Source organism: Mizuhopecten yessoensis, unplaced genomic scaffold (assembly GCF_002113885.1).
Source record: "Mizuhopecten yessoensis strain PY_sf001 unplaced genomic scaffold, ASM211388v2 scaffold4513, whole genome shotgun sequence".
Lineage (NCBI taxonomy): Eukaryota > Metazoa > Mollusca > Bivalvia > Pectinida > Pectinidae > Mizuhopecten > Mizuhopecten yessoensis.
Window position 1 is genome coordinate 390,219 of NW_018405584.1, and position 17,363 is coordinate 407,581.

The window sequence follows — 17,363 nt, forward strand, 5'->3', positions numbered from 1 at the left end:
TTTATAGGACACCGGCAAATATATGCTGCCGGTATAAAATAAATCATGCATTTATTGCATATTCTTACAATTTCGTTCTGTTGTATATGTTGTGTATGTATCATGCTAATACATATACACAATAGCATGTGGATATGCTCGAAACAGTCTAATATGGCAATTAATTGATATAGATATATATGTATGTGGCTTGAAACATTTACAAATATATTTAACACGTATACATTTAAGCATTGAACTGCTTTTGTATGATATTTATGATCTATTTGAATGACACAGCTTTGCAAGCAAACAACATTTGTTCGCTTACAAAGCTGTGTCATTCAAATAGATCATAAATATCATACAAAAACAGTTCAATACTTATATTTACGTTTTCTCTGCCTCTTATGTTCTTTTTTAACTTATAATTTATAATTAAAATTAAAAATGCCCGCCTTATCGACAGTCCACACAATTTCGTTCAATAGTTTGAACAGCGTATTGTCGCGTGCTGATTGGCAAACAAAGTAGTACTTTGACATTTTAACAAACACTTCAAATTTATTCCACAATTTAGTATCAATACAATTGCGTATGATATGTCTATAGGGTGATTCCAGTTTTTCAATAGAAATCTGAGCTGAAAGTTAGATTTGAAATTGTTTCGATTTTCCCCCGGAACAAATTTCGCGCATGGATAAATACAGTGAACACCGTGAATGGGACCTTGACCTCCACGAGGGAGTTATTTTTGGAAGTTAATTCGAACTTTTCTCTTTGCTCATTTTGTGAAGAATCCAGGCGTGAATGTATTTGTTGATTGTATGGGAACCCGACAACAGTCGGTAGATTCTATAACAGCATCGTTATTTGACATGTCGTCTGAAACTGAGGAACCGTGGATCCGAGACGCGTGAAACTGATAGCGTTTGAAGTGAGTGATCTTGCGACGGAGCACAGGTTCGTTACAAATGTCTGAAATGACGAATGTTTATGTGTGCTGTGACTCATATCAGTAGGTCTGTAACATATGTGTCAGTAGGTCTATAGAATATGTGTATTTCAGACATTTATAACGAACCCCTGTTGATCAGTGCAGTGTAACAGACGATATTTCTGATAAATTGCATGAGCGTTAAAATTGTTTCCATTGCCGGCATTGGTGATTTCAACCGATGTGCATTTTGTACGATATTGCAGACCTTGGTCTTGTTTTCGTTGTAATAAAAGTGTTTTTTATCTTATTTTTTATTTTGCACATAAATTTACAATGACATAATCAAATCTCACAATGCCAAGCGATATTTCAGCAGCCGTCATGTTTATTTACATTAGATATTGTAGTTCCGGTCAGTGTTGTAATTAATACGCTAAGAATTGTGTCTCGTGCGGCATGGTAATTATGTCTCGTGCGGCATGGTAATTATGTCTCGTGCGGCATGGTAATTAAAGTCCCATCAACGACACAGCTTTCAAAGAGGCTATATAGTGACAATGCCATTCAAATGTAAATATTTGCATGTAAACGTTACAAATATCAAGCGAATGAGTTGTCGAATCTTCCACCGTTCTATGATATTATTTGTCAGTGCAGCGGCCGGTATGGACAGCTTTCAAGCATTTGTAATGTTCTTAATTTTGCCCTCTTGTAATCCTAAATATCATTACAGTTCACGAAAATGTGTATAAGTACACATTCAACGACACATTCAAGTCATGACACAGGGTTTGAAACATGTACATGCAATCCATATACGTGTATGCGTAATCTTAAGTTGACAATGCGTACAAAAAATAAGTTTACGAAAAAAAACACAATGTTGTACACTTTGAAATCAAAGACGACACCGAACTCGAACGTTCTATCGACCAATGGACGAGCCAGATGCAATGAGTGACACGCTGAAACAACCGTTCGGTTTGTGGGCGTGTTCTTTTTGAACACGGCTTGTTGACGCCGAGACGATATTGTTTTTTTTTAATATATATGCACTAGGTCAGCATGTTTACTTGTATAAAGAATACGTGTACGGTCGAGCGAATGCGATTGCACAAGTATTTCCAATACTCACGCCACCCTGGTTGTCGTATACACACGCACCCGTAACCTTCCCACCTCACTGTGCACTTTGCTGTCGTCTGCTGTCAAGACATAAGGTGGTAGACTATATATATGCTGGTGGATAGATAACCTTCATAATAACTCATCAGCATGGAATTAAATATGAAGTATATTTTGTTTAGTTATTTGTAATGGAGATATGCACATATAGAAAACGTAATGTATTGAAATGGCCCATTTAGGATTTTAAAAAAGAAGATTATTATGGTGGGTAAACTACTATACCTGTAATACAATGATATACTTTAAGTTGCTATATATTATTAATGTCTATCTGTAGAAACTGATTTCAAATATTACGATATTGCTATTCAAAGCACCCTACAAGGAATTCCTTAAGCTGTTTAATGGAAATATATAGAACGGAAATATAAATAATAGGGTATCTTTCGTTAAATATAAATCATTTAAGCTAGGTCGAAGTAACGTGTGTCTGTCTCAGCATAATATCGATGATTCATGTAGATAAAATGTTAGACAAAGCTGAACACAAAATTTAATTGCCCCCTCTAAATGTTATTTATACAGATTTGTGTTGTAAATGATGTTCTCTTACAATTCTACTTAAGAAAAGATAAACATGTTTCAAAACTGCCCATGTCCTCACATTGATTTACTGTTGAGACAGTATAAACGGATTTAACCAACTCAGCTACCTGATAAGCAATATTTCCCGGGCTCGTTTTGATTACAGATATTCCAAAATGAAATAAAGGAGAAATATGGTAAACAACAGTGGAATTATCTAGTAGATTGTTTGCGATTCTATAGATAACCTTTTCCCTTCTTTATCTCATCCTCGATATCCAGGGGTTATGCTTGATTTCGCTCTCTGTACCCCTGGAATATGTCATAGCAAAATCGAAGGCTCGCGATATCTATTTGATTGGTGTCAGGTAAAAAAACATGACCAATCACTAGACTGATACTTGTCCTTTGAAGATAACAGAGGAGGGCGCCCGACTTTAAAGCCAATAAAGTTTACCGTTACGCGACCGCGATATTCTTTAATGTACTTTATAGGATCTAGCCTTCTTGTCTTATTCACAAGACGGTGCACACTGAGCCTTCCATTTTGCTATGACATATTCCAGGGGTGCAGCGAGCGACAGTGAGCGTAACCCTTGGATATCGAGGATGTCTTAATCTATGTTATCCGCCATCTTGGATTGTGGAGGGATTTTCAGAGGGTTAATCAATAGACTAATGCATTCAAAATGACGACCAATTAAGGATATACTCTTTTGAGGTTTCAACCACGTTCAAGTCTCGTTTTGATCTGGTGTAATAGGATTTGTAATATTAAACAAATTAGGATCAAGTTTATTAGCAAACATGCATTTGAAAAATATATCAAAAAACTATATGTATGTAGTTTTTAGAACTTTTTTTAACAAGAATGCCAATTCGGCGGCCATTTCGAAAATGTGTATTAATGTGTATTTCTTGGTCTTCAAAAAAGGCAAAATATCACCTTTTTTGACACTAGATTGATCACTTAAGTTGTCATTGTGTCGCCATTTTTAATTGTAGCAGTTTCAATTTTGCTGTACAACTTTATAATGTTTAATATGATAAAAATAATATGCAACAAACTGGAAAATTTTACATTATTGATATTTTTTTTACATGTTTAGTGTAACTGAAGCACTTTTGATTTTTGACTCCGAAAAAGGTAAAAGAAAATAACACAAATGATAATGGGACAAAAAAAAGAAGCACACCGACCCCCCATTTTTGTGGATGTTTTAGAAAGAGAAACACATTTTCTTTTAATTCATTAAATATTAAAAAAAGTTTAATAGCAGAACTTTTTATATCAAGCGTTTAATCTGCAAAAAAATGGTAAAAAATGAGTATTTTTTCATTAAAAAATAGGGGGTAGGGGTAACTAAAATCGGCTTTCTGAGTTAAAAGAATAAGATTAAGAAATTTTACTTCCATAATTTAAAAGAAAATAATATTTTCATCAATTCTACAAACATTCATACATATCTGATAACACAGTTGGAAGAAATTGTTTGAATTTGTTCTGCAAATGGTCAAAACCAAAAAAATCACCTAAAATCACATGTTGTGTTAAATTGGTATCTTTGACCGATCATAGCCCAAAAACGAACACACCGACATATATTTTCTTTTGCATTTTCTACTATGCACTTATCTCCTTTTTCCAAAAATCCATATAAGAAAAAAAGTTTAATACAGGAAATGTTTGACTTCTCAGAGGTGTACATCCTCAAAGACATTTACATAATTTGTTTATTGAAAATGGTGCCAATTATGTTGCGTGTTATGTAATAAAATGTATTGTGTTATTGTGGTGATCGATGATGATTTCATGTTGTTTATTGATCGTTCCTCTGTGCTATCTTTTAATTCTTTGTTGTCATGTTCCGTTACAGTATTAATCGTACACATGTGCTGTATTTTAATCCTTTGTTGTCATGTTCCGCTACAGTATTAATCGTACACATGTGCTGTATTTTAATCCTTTGTTGTCATGTTCCGCTATAGTTGTTTAGGGTCATATACCATGGACATGTTATGGCACACTGTGTGGTACCAGAACGACAGAGGACACGGTGTAGTGTCATGGTAACATAACATTACAATTTTACAATTAACCAATCGTATAAGTGTTAAACTGATATTACAGATTGCTCAGACCATAAATGAATATAGTACATTAATACTAAAACACAATTATGCATTCCTTATGAATTGAAGGAAGTTGCCATATCAGTCATAATGAAACCAACAAAAAGTATTACATCATTTTTTTTTTTATTCATAGCGACAATCTGAAAATTGTCGGTCATTACTCTTTTGTCAAAAACGAGTTAGTATTCCTTTTCTTCTGGCTTTGTGAGGATGTGGCAGCCTGATTTGTTTCGGCATATCTTGAGCTTGTTGATGACTTTCACATTTTTTTGTTTCATCAGTAACCATTTTTTTTGTAAAAACGTCAAGGTTAATTTGAATAACCTTATTGTATTGAACGATCTCTGCAAAGGACCACAGCATAAGCGTCTTGTTTACAGAAGGCAGCCACCATAGGAAGTTGTCGGTCATCGCTTTAAACCAAAACCTCTTTTACACTAAGGATCCTACACAGAGAAGAAATCGTCACTATTTGGCGGTTTTTAATAATCCAATTGACAGACAATCAATCATGACCCTGGCACGACAGAGGTACCCCGACAAAGCACAGTTCTTTTATGCGCCACTTCGAACATGCTACCAACATACCGTATGGTTATTTACTCGTAAATTTAAAGCTTAAAACTTTGAAATATCTGCGTCTGCGCACTGGCATATCATATTACCAATCAGAAGTCACGACACAACATATAGGGAGCGGTTCCCCCCATATAACATAATATTTGGGATACCGTTTGCAACAGAAAGTTCTCAAGAACCCATAGAAATGCATTCGATCATGTGACAATTGCCGTCTAATGTTTGAGAATATACTCGCTCTACATAGGCATGTTAAATGATGAGTCCCTGAAAACAGTACTCTTAAATTGAAGCTGAGGGATGATGAGGACAAAATCAATAGTCCGGCAAAGAAACAGAGGACAAATTTCTTCGCTCACGCGGATATCTTTGATACCGAAATGGAAAATGAAGACACAAAAGAGGATGATTATTTTACCAAGATGTGCAACCGGGCTAACTTAAATATCGAAGAGAAATGGAGCGAAAGAGTAGACAAATACAAGGAAAAAAGGACGTTCGAAGGAGAAGCTGAAAGTAGAGCAGATAAAAAAAGATGACGATCTGATGGAATTCCTTAATCAATACGCACAGACACTAATCAGTATCTTTCAAATTAAAGGTGAGAATCTGCACACAAAAATCACGGAATCTGTGGAAAAGTATAGACGAAATTGTTACGATATATTGCCTACTGTACGCATGTTTCCTTTGAACATGTATGCAGATGACGACGATGACGTATCAGATGCTGATGATGAATATGAATCCGACGAGGAAAACGTTGCAGAAGACGACGAGGAAAATGGGGACAAATAAAAGTAAGACATGCTTACACATTCTGCCATAAGTGTGAATACGTCTAAGAAGTACACAACAGGATTATTTGAAGGACANTACAATGCTTAAACAGGAAACCGACGAACAGATGACCAGTGGTCGGCTGACCTCATGGATTGATCAAGTTTTTCGAAATACAATGACGGATATACATATGCACTGGTTGTCATCGAGGTGTTCTCAAAATGTCTGTTGTTGAGACCGCTAAAAGACAAGAAAGGTAATTCGGTGGCCACTACATTTAGAACTATATTCGCCGAGGGGCGCCAACCTAGCAGGATAAGAACGGATAAGGGCAAGGAATTTAGAGCAAAACTTGTCCAGTCCTTGTTTCGCACACGAAATATAAGGCATATATATGCATACTAAGAGGTCAAGGTCAGCACCATCGAGCGCGTACTGAAGACGATCAGGATGAAGATGTACAGATACTTAACGTACAAACAATCATATCTTTACATTGACTAGCTGCAGAGTTTTGCAGACGGTTACACAAAACCATCTACATCGCGCAAAACTACAACGATGATGAAATCATGGGTTCCTCTTATTATTTTCAATTTTTTGCGTCATAGCATTCGAGTACTAGTATTTGTTCTGTTTGTCTGATATAGCATTTGTAAATAAAATGCGTTGTACATACGTTTTGATTCTATAGTCGTCTCATAGCTAGTGAACTGTATAGCGGGTGTGTGTAGGAGTGTACACATGTTAATCCTTATGAGTGGGTATAATGTTGTCAATACAGACATGTTCATACTTGTGTTGGGTAAAAGCTGAGCCGCCTAGGCGTCTATTTTTGTGAAGCAATGTCATGTACAGACATAGGCTTCTATCTTCAAGTTCCTTCTGTTATTTAGTTAGTTAAATATGATAAGGTATTCAATTATTTTCATAAATTCGTTCCTAAAATAACCAAACTTAGAGAAAGAAACTTGAAAAATATATTTAACAGGTATACTATGTATCATTTCATTATTTAACATGCATATACGCTCCTTTTGATATTGCAATTTGTGCATTTTTTATACAACGACATTTATCACGTATTGCTTTGGGTTTCTGGTGTGTGAAAATGCCAATAAAGACATAGTTATACAGGTGTATTAATATGCCTGATAAGTGACAACACGTTACATACAGGGCATCAGGTATACAGGTACTCGATCAATAGGCGTTAAATCAATATACGATCAGTGACGTAGATATGTCGGAGTCGAAAAGACCTTCTGTAGTTCGTTTACATTTTTTTGTTCGACGGTGCTTATACACAATACATTAGCTACGTCCCTTTGCATTTGTTTTACAAAGACAGAATTTCACATGCGGCAAAGGTGATTCAAGGCTTATTATATTCCAATTGAAATTAGTCAAACACTGAAAGTAGGGAAACAGTTGATACTTTTGCCTTCAATAATGTAGGCCTACTACATAGGCCTGTTAAACAGACTAAACCTTATGATGTTGTTATTCTATTCATACTTCATACAAAACAACCATTTCCTTTTACAGAAACACGCTGTCCATCAATTGCTGTTGAACTCACTCTAACGATAAAAATGTCAATACCTTTCTGTGTCTTTTCAGAAAATATTTCAAAACCGAAAGTAATAGGACCTCCAAACTCGAAGTAAAGTCGCACCTGAAATGACATTAGATACTCTTTTGTCACCTGGTTTCGATCAAGCCCGGTAACCACCACTAAGACAACGCTACCACACGTACACAGGACATTGCAAACTTCATTATGACGTCTGCAGCAGTGGTTTGTGGTGGTTTGATTGCCCTGGGATTGTTCGTTTTGCAGGCGGTGGGGGTAGGCACACACTATTGGTATGTACTAGAAGTGATAGATATAAGTATGATTAGTGCCGGCCTGTTCCAGATTTGTAGAGACAGTACCATTCTCGGCAGCAGTACCAGCCAGTGTTACAGTTACAAGAACTACGTCACCTCAGCGACTCTCGTTGACTGTAAGCATCCTCGAGTATTCGACTTTTAAAATTCGATTACACACTAAAATTATGTTGCATGATATGAAGCAAGTAATCCCATTGAATAACACGTTATTTTGTTCGCGGACAAGTTGAAAAGTATATATGACAAATTTTAAACTATGATTTTGTATTTAATTGAATTAATCATTTGTTTTAAAATAGTTAGCTTTTAGAATCGATAGAATAGTTTGAATCAAATTGTTCTCCAATGTCATTCAAAGTTAAATGTTGGACTGATCAAATGAATTATTCTCTTCATTTAAATTATAGAACTTTTATTTACAGTTATAAATTTACATTTTTCTGTGTCTGAGCTGATGAGGGTCATCATTACTTTCCTGAGTTCTGAGTAAGGGTATTGAGTTCTGCTTGTTCGAGATTGACTTAACATCCGAGGTCTATATTTCTTGTATATTACTGACGAATCCAGGTCCAGAAAACCTCTACCTCTTGCACACCGAACATTTCAGTCTCAAAATATTGTCAAATAAATATTTATCATCACGCTGATTTCCATTCTTGTTTGGGTGTTATATTTGTCGTTGTTTTCTGTTTAAAAATGGAAGAAACACTTTCGACCTGGGTACGGTGAGTTTGCAAGGTTTATTGTTAAATCTTATTGGTTATTGTTTAAAATATTATTAATAGCCCTACTTCAAAAAACTTGTTTTGACCTTGGATTCGCTATATCATATATACATCTATATTCTAAAGCCAAACGTTGAAACATTTGTGTGATTCTTAGTAAATAAGTAAAGCAGACATTGACATGTTTTTGAAAGCTATTCAAAATTTTAATGACACATTTGACAAAAATAAAATAAAAATTAACATATCAGATCCGACTTAGATATGTTTCTCCCGTCTTTAACGAAAATTCATTGCAAAGTCTTTCAAAAATAAAATTAAAAAATATATGAGCTTATTATACGTGAATGTTTATATGATTAAACAATTTTCAGAGATTTTTTAGTCTGACATCTAAAGTTTTATTTTAAAATGGTCAGAGATTTTATTTATATTTTAACATCAACCGTTATATGTTAAGTCTCCATTCTCTAGTGCTGTAGGGTAATGGTGGTTTGCGTAAGAAAATGAAAGTGAAAACCATGCGACTTACCTGTTCACGGGAATGTTACACAGATACCCATCCCATAGGTCGCATATGGCCGTGTTTAACTATTTATTTTTTCTTATCGTTGGTTATACATTAACGTAGATCAAAACGTTTTATCGTTCCAATGAATGATTTTGGCCGTTCAATCGGGAACCGCACTTTCCGTAAACGAGAAAATCCTTAACATGTTCACATACCTCACGCTGATGTTGTTATGACAAGTAAGTGGTAGGAATTTGAGGTCTGATCGCATCACGGTTGATGAATTTTTACTGATTAAAACTGCGTCGTTTTCTTCCCGCTAGTTTTATATTGTCATCCGATTACAAATGATAAATGATAAATCGTGAAAGTGAACGTAAATTGATGCAAACAAGATGTTAAGAAAAATGCAAAAATATGCTCAGTTATACAAAATTATCGAGAAAGGATGTTTTTGTTTAGAACACTTATAAAATGATATATAGTTCCTGTGAATGGTTTGAGTCCCATCACAGGAACGACGTTATATACTTGTGGTTATTAGAGAAGGGGTTTGGTAACTCGCGATACACATATTACAATCGGCCATTCATGCCTGAGTCTGGTGCCCGTTTGATGTATGTCCGGAAATCAGCCGAGTTGTGACGAGTGAGGTTAATCTATGATTTACAAAAACACAAAATTATGATATATAGATAAATATATATTGGTATAAGGCGATGAAAACAAAAAACAAAGAACTTAAAAAACATTTCATGACATAATGACTTTTTTCTCTCTTTAAAACGCAAAGCAGATACCAGAAACAGTGTGCTATTTAAAAAAAAAACCGACATCTTTATGATGAACAGTGAATCAAATTTATAACACGTCCATGTTTCCAAGATGTGGCTAAGGAATTATGGCTAGACAAAGAAATATAATCTGATAAATCTGGATTGATTTGTGAGCTGATACTTTTATTTTTACAGAGACCACGTCAGGCTCTCTCGTTTGGTGCATTGATAGGTATTTTTCCTATCAACATGTTTTATTCGTCCTTTTTATTTTTATGAAACTAAGAAAAGAAAAATAATTGATAGTGAATAGCGGAATCTAATTTATGAATAAATTTCCCTTTTCTAAAAATGCACAACACAAAATAACAACCAACACATTCAAAGCTGGGTAAATGTAAGGCCATACTGATCTTGGAAACTTGATCAAATAAGTGAACAAGCACCACAATAATGTGAAAATTTACTTTAATAGATGCATTACGTATACCATTTAATAAAGGATGTATCTTTTATGGTGATCAAAACTCCATTGAAGTGAATAGCAAATAATGACAATAGCATGATTATTAATTGGTACATTTATAAGATAATTACCTAGCTGTTCATACGACATAAAACACAAACATACAAACAGACAGACACGCAACAAATATTTATAAGGCTGGATGCCTACAGATATTCTCATCCACCTTAGCATTTATTAACACAATAAACGAACATAATGAGACTCGGAAGTATGTTATAAAGTCTTTAATATATATATTTTTTAAATATGTCAAAAACTATTGGATGTTCACTGATGCAGATGTGCAGAACAATTGCATTTGATTAAAAAAAATGGAGAAAGTTTACTTTTTGTCATGAATAACCTTGAACTTACATTGCACTCAAGTTTTTTCTTGGTCATTTGCGTCCCTAATGACTTCTACATTACATTTTCTTTCTTTATCTTTACTGTTCGTCATCTTTCACCTTGTTATGTTCGTTATTATATTGATGTTAATAGTGCTTTGACAGTAAGTGTAAGTCTGTAGTGTTTGTAAATATCATAAAGGTTGGTTGTTCGATAAACCACAGGGCAGTTGGAATACAGTCTCAGAAAACTAACCAGTCGTCTGCAGAGGGTCCAGAACACTGCAGCACGGCTTGTTACTCGTATTCGAAAGAGAGAGCACATCACACCTGCGGTTTATTCGTTGCACTTGTTACCTGTACGATACTGGTCGCAGTACAAAATTCTGGTATACACATACAAGGCACTGAATGGAACAGCTCCTCAGTACCTACAGGAGCTTGTTACCCTGTATCAGCCGTCAAGATCACTGCAGTCTGAGGCAGAATCTTTGTTGTGTGTCCCAAAATCTCGAACTGTGACCTACGGAAACAGATGTTTTGGGAGGGTTTCGGCTACGTTGTGGAATAGCTTACCATCTGCTATTAGGAAGTCAAATACCCTGGCCAAGTTCAAGAGGGACATAAAAACTCACCTCTTCACGTCTGCATTTTAAAATCTTTGCAAAGACGTCATAGAAATACCACCATTTTATTTGTTCAATTATGTGCACATTGCTTGTTAAATGTATGAAAGTGATTGCAAGCCTTTGTTGTTTGTTTTCACAATTATAACCATTACTATTATCCATATGTTGTAAAGCGCCTTAGAGTAATTTTATATTATTTGTGAACTGTAAGATCGGGTTCCTTCCATGTGTGGAGTGGAATAAAATATTGTAATGTTGACTCTGTATACATTATATATGACTGCTTGTACCAAGGATAAGTCACGTGTTAAGTTTCTATTTACATAACGATTCTCAAGCAATATTCTTGATATATAGCTAACCGCTTGTATAGTTATGTATGTTTCTATATGATACTGTCTCTGTTCTGTTTAAGGGACAAAAACATGTCCCATACGGAACTAAATAAAGAGAAACATACACCAAAGCTTTTCACTCCTGCAACAATAATAGAATAGGCCGACAAGAGACCTATTATGTAATCCTGAAATCTTGAATACATTTGTATTTGCTAACACACCCAATCGTCTAGTGCAGTGCTCAAAGGTATAGCCAAACGTCAGTCAAACAGTTGGGTTAACTTCACTTTATATACGGAAAATATATACCTGGAAAATCATTGTCACGTGATATAATGGTTTATTATTGTACTGTGTTTTTACTATACACATGAAGACCTTATACAATGATAACGTTAGTGCAAAATGTAACACCCTCTTTTTTCAATGAAGTATTTTTATAATATTCATTTGCTTTTCGTTTTGTTATTCATTATAGTATATACTTACAAGAAAATTTCATTTTGAAAATATCAGTTATATAATTTTTTATACTCTCTTAATATTTCCGAAGAAAGCGTGACCTATTGAAAGTGTTTAGTTCTGCAGCACTGCAGAGGAAAACATCAAAAACCATAAATGAATTGTATGCAATACATGGTATGGAAAGGAAGGTATGATGCCTGCCGGTCCATGATAAGTCATCTTCGAAATCCAAGGATACATTTTTGAATTTTCTCATGATAGAATCGAACGCTCTAACGCTAAGCTATTTGATCGTTTTTAGACATCATAGCTAAGCGATCGCATGGCTGAAACACAGTTGTACCTGTACATTGAATATAATCAAAGAGGAACGCAAAGATTTAAACTTGTATATTTTGACCTTACATTGCCGAACGATTCTCTATTATCTTTCTTCAAAGCATTACATTGAAATTACATATATTATTAATTCATTGGCAGTTTTCTAACTGTTTACCTGTATCATACACAAGTTGGTGTGCTCAGGGATTGTCATAAGAAAATCGAAGAAGATATATTTATAAGGAGTGTTGCCCTTGGATCCTGGAAACGATACAATGTATGTGTAAGAAAGAGGAGGTTTTAAGCTAGAAACTCGGACTTTGTGACAAGTTTTTTTCCCNAGAGGAACGCAAAGATTTAAACTTGTATATTTTGACCTTACATTGCAGAACGATTCTCTATTATCTTTCTTCAAAGCATTACATTGAAAACTTACACATACATTACAATGTATGTGTAACAAAGAGGAGGTTTTAAGCAAGAAACTCGGACTTTGTGACAAGTTTGTTTTTTCATTTCAGTTAACTACTGCGCGATTGCAGGGCTCAGTATCATAGGCTGTATCCTACTGTTTTGCAATGTCATCATCGGTTTCGTGGGATGTGCTAGCACCAGACCAGGGCGTCCTACTGTTCAAAACCTGGGCGGCATTTGGTTCATTTCGGGTAAATATGATCGATCATTTAAAACATTATAATATTTCCAAAGTAAGCATGTTCTACCGTTCAAACCATATTCTATGCACCCAAGAATATGGGATAGTCAAAATTCTGGCTGACAGCTTGTTATGTGCATGTTAATATGACCGGCCGTCCAAAACTAGACTGACATGTATTTATCTGCAGGTAAATATTTCAAACTGTAGTCCTTTTAAGATGCTTTCATTCAGCTTATTATGTGCGACCGTCCAAAACACATTTGGTAGCTGTTCTTGTGCAGGTCATATGCCCTTTCTTTGTGTATGTAGCAATACATGGCCATTCGCAGTGAACACGAGTACAGATTATAATTAACTGAGGAAATATTAGCGAAACCCAAAGACAAAAGCAGTTGACGTAACTTGTCTAATCCATAAAAAAGAGTATAGGTCACATTAACATAAAATAGCATAAAGGGGGCCTAATCATAACATAAGCTAAAATATTATGTAGTTTTGAATTTGGTCATGCAGAAAACCTTGAAAACCCTGGCATCACTCATTAGTCTAGAGAATCCTAATAAATGCAGATATAAAAGAAACTCTTGATTGGCGAATCTCCTCGATCATGTCAGCTCCCTCACTACGGAACGTAATTGTTTTAATCGGGGAAAAAACACCTTACCATCATGAAATATTTCCTCATCGATTTCGATTTATGTTTTAACGACCAAAAAGAGTATGTGGGCAACATCACCTAGTATTTGTTCTACTAGCATTGTGATGAGTGATGATGGAAAATTATGATTTTTTATTTACAGCAAAAGGTGCTTGTATCTGCGTTTACCATTTCTCCAAGACGTATTTTACTAATTCGTTTTATAGCAAGTTGAAATGAAATGTGTCGAAAACCCGATTGACTGAGAAATGTTGTCTTTATCGCACATTAACGGATATAACTACACGTTGTCGGCTCTGTCCACTGAAAAAATGTCGCCGATATTCTCTTGTAGTCATGCATTACATGTCAATTACAATCTGTAAGGTGGATTATTGTAATACGTAACACGTTTTATCTGTAGGTGCGTTATCACCTATGCATTCAACGCCCACAATCTTTAAACATTTAAAGGGACATTGCAAACTAATACTTGAGTACGCGGATGGATGATTTTTATTATTTTTTGGTAAAGATACCAAAACCATTCGTCAGCTGTTTTCTATAGCAATGACGTCACAGGTGAAATTCTTTGTTAGCATAAAGGTCAATTGTACAGTGCAACAGGTATCAGTGTTCACTTGGCTACAGACCATAGCCTGGACGTCCTTTAATGACCATAGCTGTTCGAAGGACGTAAATCACTAAGAAACCAAACCATTCTAACGAGATTTTTTGACGAGATAATTTTTTTTTAACGGAAACAATGAAAATGTAAAAGTTAAAAAAAACCGTTGAATATGTTTTATCAACACCAGAACACGATACTTCCATCCACGCAATGATCTTTGGTTATGATCTTGAGGGGACGGTCGCTTTTTAACGTTTCCCTCCACTTTTCTTTTCTCTTCTTTGTAATGTTGTGTTCATCCTGAATAGAACTCGGCTGTGTCCATATCTATTAAATGCTTAACTTTGACCGTACAAAAATGTAGGCATGTAGATCGATCAGAGAGAAATGTTCTGAAGATGCATATGTAACCGTTACAATATATTACTGCTTTTATTTCTCTCTCTCTTTTTTACCTATATATATATATGACCTTAACCTTTGTCCTATGACCTTGACCGTGTTCCTGTGTGAAGTCGTCGATGCCCTCTATTCTATAATGAATTATGATAGTATTGGTTAAAGTGAAACAAAAATAAATATTAATGTACTGAATATCACATGTTGAATTTTGACCAAAACTTTAACCTTGAATGAAGAACAAGGTCATTTCTTATTAATTACCTTTAAAGCACAATATCAGGGCGAATGACAATGCAACATCAAACATCAAGACTTCATGGCGTTTGGTCCTCGGGGAGTACAGTTTTTAAACATAACTTTAGTTGACCTTTCACTTTGAACTGATGACAAACATGGTATACCAGAACTATAAAATACCAAATGGTGAAATATTTACATCAAAGGTTTTTAGAGATAACGCGGTTTGAAAATTGTCCAATAAGGGACCGTTGTGGCCATCTTGAACGTTAAAGGTAATTCCTGTCCATTTACTTTTTAGACATGAAATCAGGCTAGTGGCAGACTAAATATTAAGACTAATTACCGCCTGGTGCACGAAGAATAGGTACTAAATTATCACATCATAAAGACCAATTAAAAATGTGGTATACCTTGAAGTATATAGAAATTGTTTTGAGATTTTCATTTTTCTATTATACCATCGCGTGACCTTGTAATTGACATATTTTCTTATAACACGTAATGGGTAAAAAATAGCCCCGACCAAGATATTTAAAATATCATGTTTACAAATCAATGAATGGTTTTGGAGTTAACATTACTGTTACATTTTCTAATATTGTTTTATTTATAAATCTGTGCCCTTAACCTTTGACTTTCAGAATAATTATTCATGCGGTTACTAATTATCATAATGTTTTATCTTCATCAGCCGGCTGCATTATCGCCGCAGTGGTTTGGTTTTACATCACTCAATACCATGACACGCTTACATCGCTGTCATCGACCTCGCTAAAAATCAAGCTTGGCTATTCCTTCTACCTAGGCGCCGTGGCGAGTGGAGGCACACTTATTGCCGCTATAACCATGTGTGTGACAGCTAATAAAATGGACGTCCCAGTTGCACAACAGGGACCCACGGGATATCCACAACCAGGATTTCCGCAACCAGGATACCCACAGCATGGAAACCCACATCCAGGATACCCACAGCATGGAAACCCACATCCAGGATACCCACAGCATGGACACTCACAACCAGGATACCCACAGCATGGACACTCACAACCAGGATACCCACAGCATGGACACTCACAACCAGGATACCCACAGCCTGGACACTCACAACCAGGATACCCACAGCCTGGAAACCCATAAACCGGAGTCGGATATGAGGAAACAGTCTTTCATAACTACATCTATCACCATTCTATAGTGACACTTTACCAATAATGGCCTACAGTTAAAAAAGTACGATACTTACGCTTTAACACATGACCTTGCTGTTTTAATGCAATTTTTGAAAACTGTAGAAGGTTGTTTTCTTATTTCTGTTTGATTTTTGTGTGAAAATTTCCACATTTGGACTATTTTGACTAGTCCACATTAGATTCTTTAAAACAACATCCAGGTATTCATACCAACGTGCTGATGCTTCCATGTAAACAATACTAGCGACATTGTTGTACAGTGTGTCATAATGTCTTCGCATGCATATTAAGCGAAATTAGTCGGAAAAAGTATATTTTGATGGTGCTTTATATTTTATAGATAGTAACACTGCTGATATACGTAACATGTTTACGATAAAATGCATAAACAAATAGGTCAACAATAGTTCAACATCATATTTTCCATTAAAGACTTTGTTTTATTGATTAACAAATGTAGGATTAGATCAAACCGGTTTTTTGTTCATTTTTTTTCTCACCAAAAAGGTGTTTTATTGATATAAAGAGAAAGTAGGACCTACAAGATATAAAAAAGCAAATGATGAAACAGTCTATTTAAAAACAATTGCAATGAGTGCTGTATTTAAGTAGTGGTATTTTACCGGTGTCACCTCCACACATTTTGTGGAGGGATGTGGAGGGATTATGTATGATGCAATAGTGCATGTATGACACAATAGGGGAGGGTAAAACCCATGGAATGTGTGGAGGTGACGCCGGTATAATAGACCTTTAACCTAGATATGCAATAGAATGTATGACACACAATAGGAAAGAATGTGTGGAGGGATTATATCACATAATATATGCAGAGGTAAAATGCTTTAGGCGATAATGCAATACACATCACAATAAGTGTGGAGGGATTAATGTACAACACAAAAGGAAAGATTAATGTGCAACACAATAGGAAAGAATGTGTGGAGGGATTAATATGT

General features: G+C 35.2%; 1 protein-coding gene across 1 annotated transcript; it reads left to right on the top strand.

Moving 5' to 3' along the window:
- The first annotated feature begins 7,797 nt into the window (after nucleotides 1-7,797).
- Nucleotides 7,798-16,994, top strand: LOC110449189. Its single transcript, XM_021495885.1, has 3 exons — nucleotides 7,798-8,139; nucleotides 13,168-13,311; nucleotides 15,906-16,994. Exons 1-3 carry the CDS (start codon nucleotides 7,914-7,916, stop codon nucleotides 16,349-16,351), a joined length of 816 nt encoding a protein of 271 aa, XP_021351560.1. The 5' UTR covers nucleotides 7,798-7,913; the 3' UTR covers nucleotides 16,352-16,994.
- The last annotated feature ends 369 nt before the right edge of the window (nucleotides 16,995-17,363 follow it).

What these genes read in the sequence shown, in the direction of transcription:
- LOC110449189 (XM_021495885.1), top strand. Translation starts at nt 7,914, where the DNA reads ATGACGTCTGCAGCAGTGGTTTGTGGTGGTTTGATTGCCCTGGGATTG. An exon ending in CTCAGCGACTCTCGTTGACT is followed by an intron (nt 8,140 to 13,167) that starts GTAAGCATCCTC and finishes TTTTCATTTCAG; the next exon opens with TTAACTACTGCGCGATTGCA. An exon ending in CGGCATTTGGTTCATTTCGG is followed by an intron (nt 13,312 to 15,905) that starts GTAAATATGATC and finishes TATCTTCATCAG; the next exon opens with CCGGCTGCATTATCGCCGCA.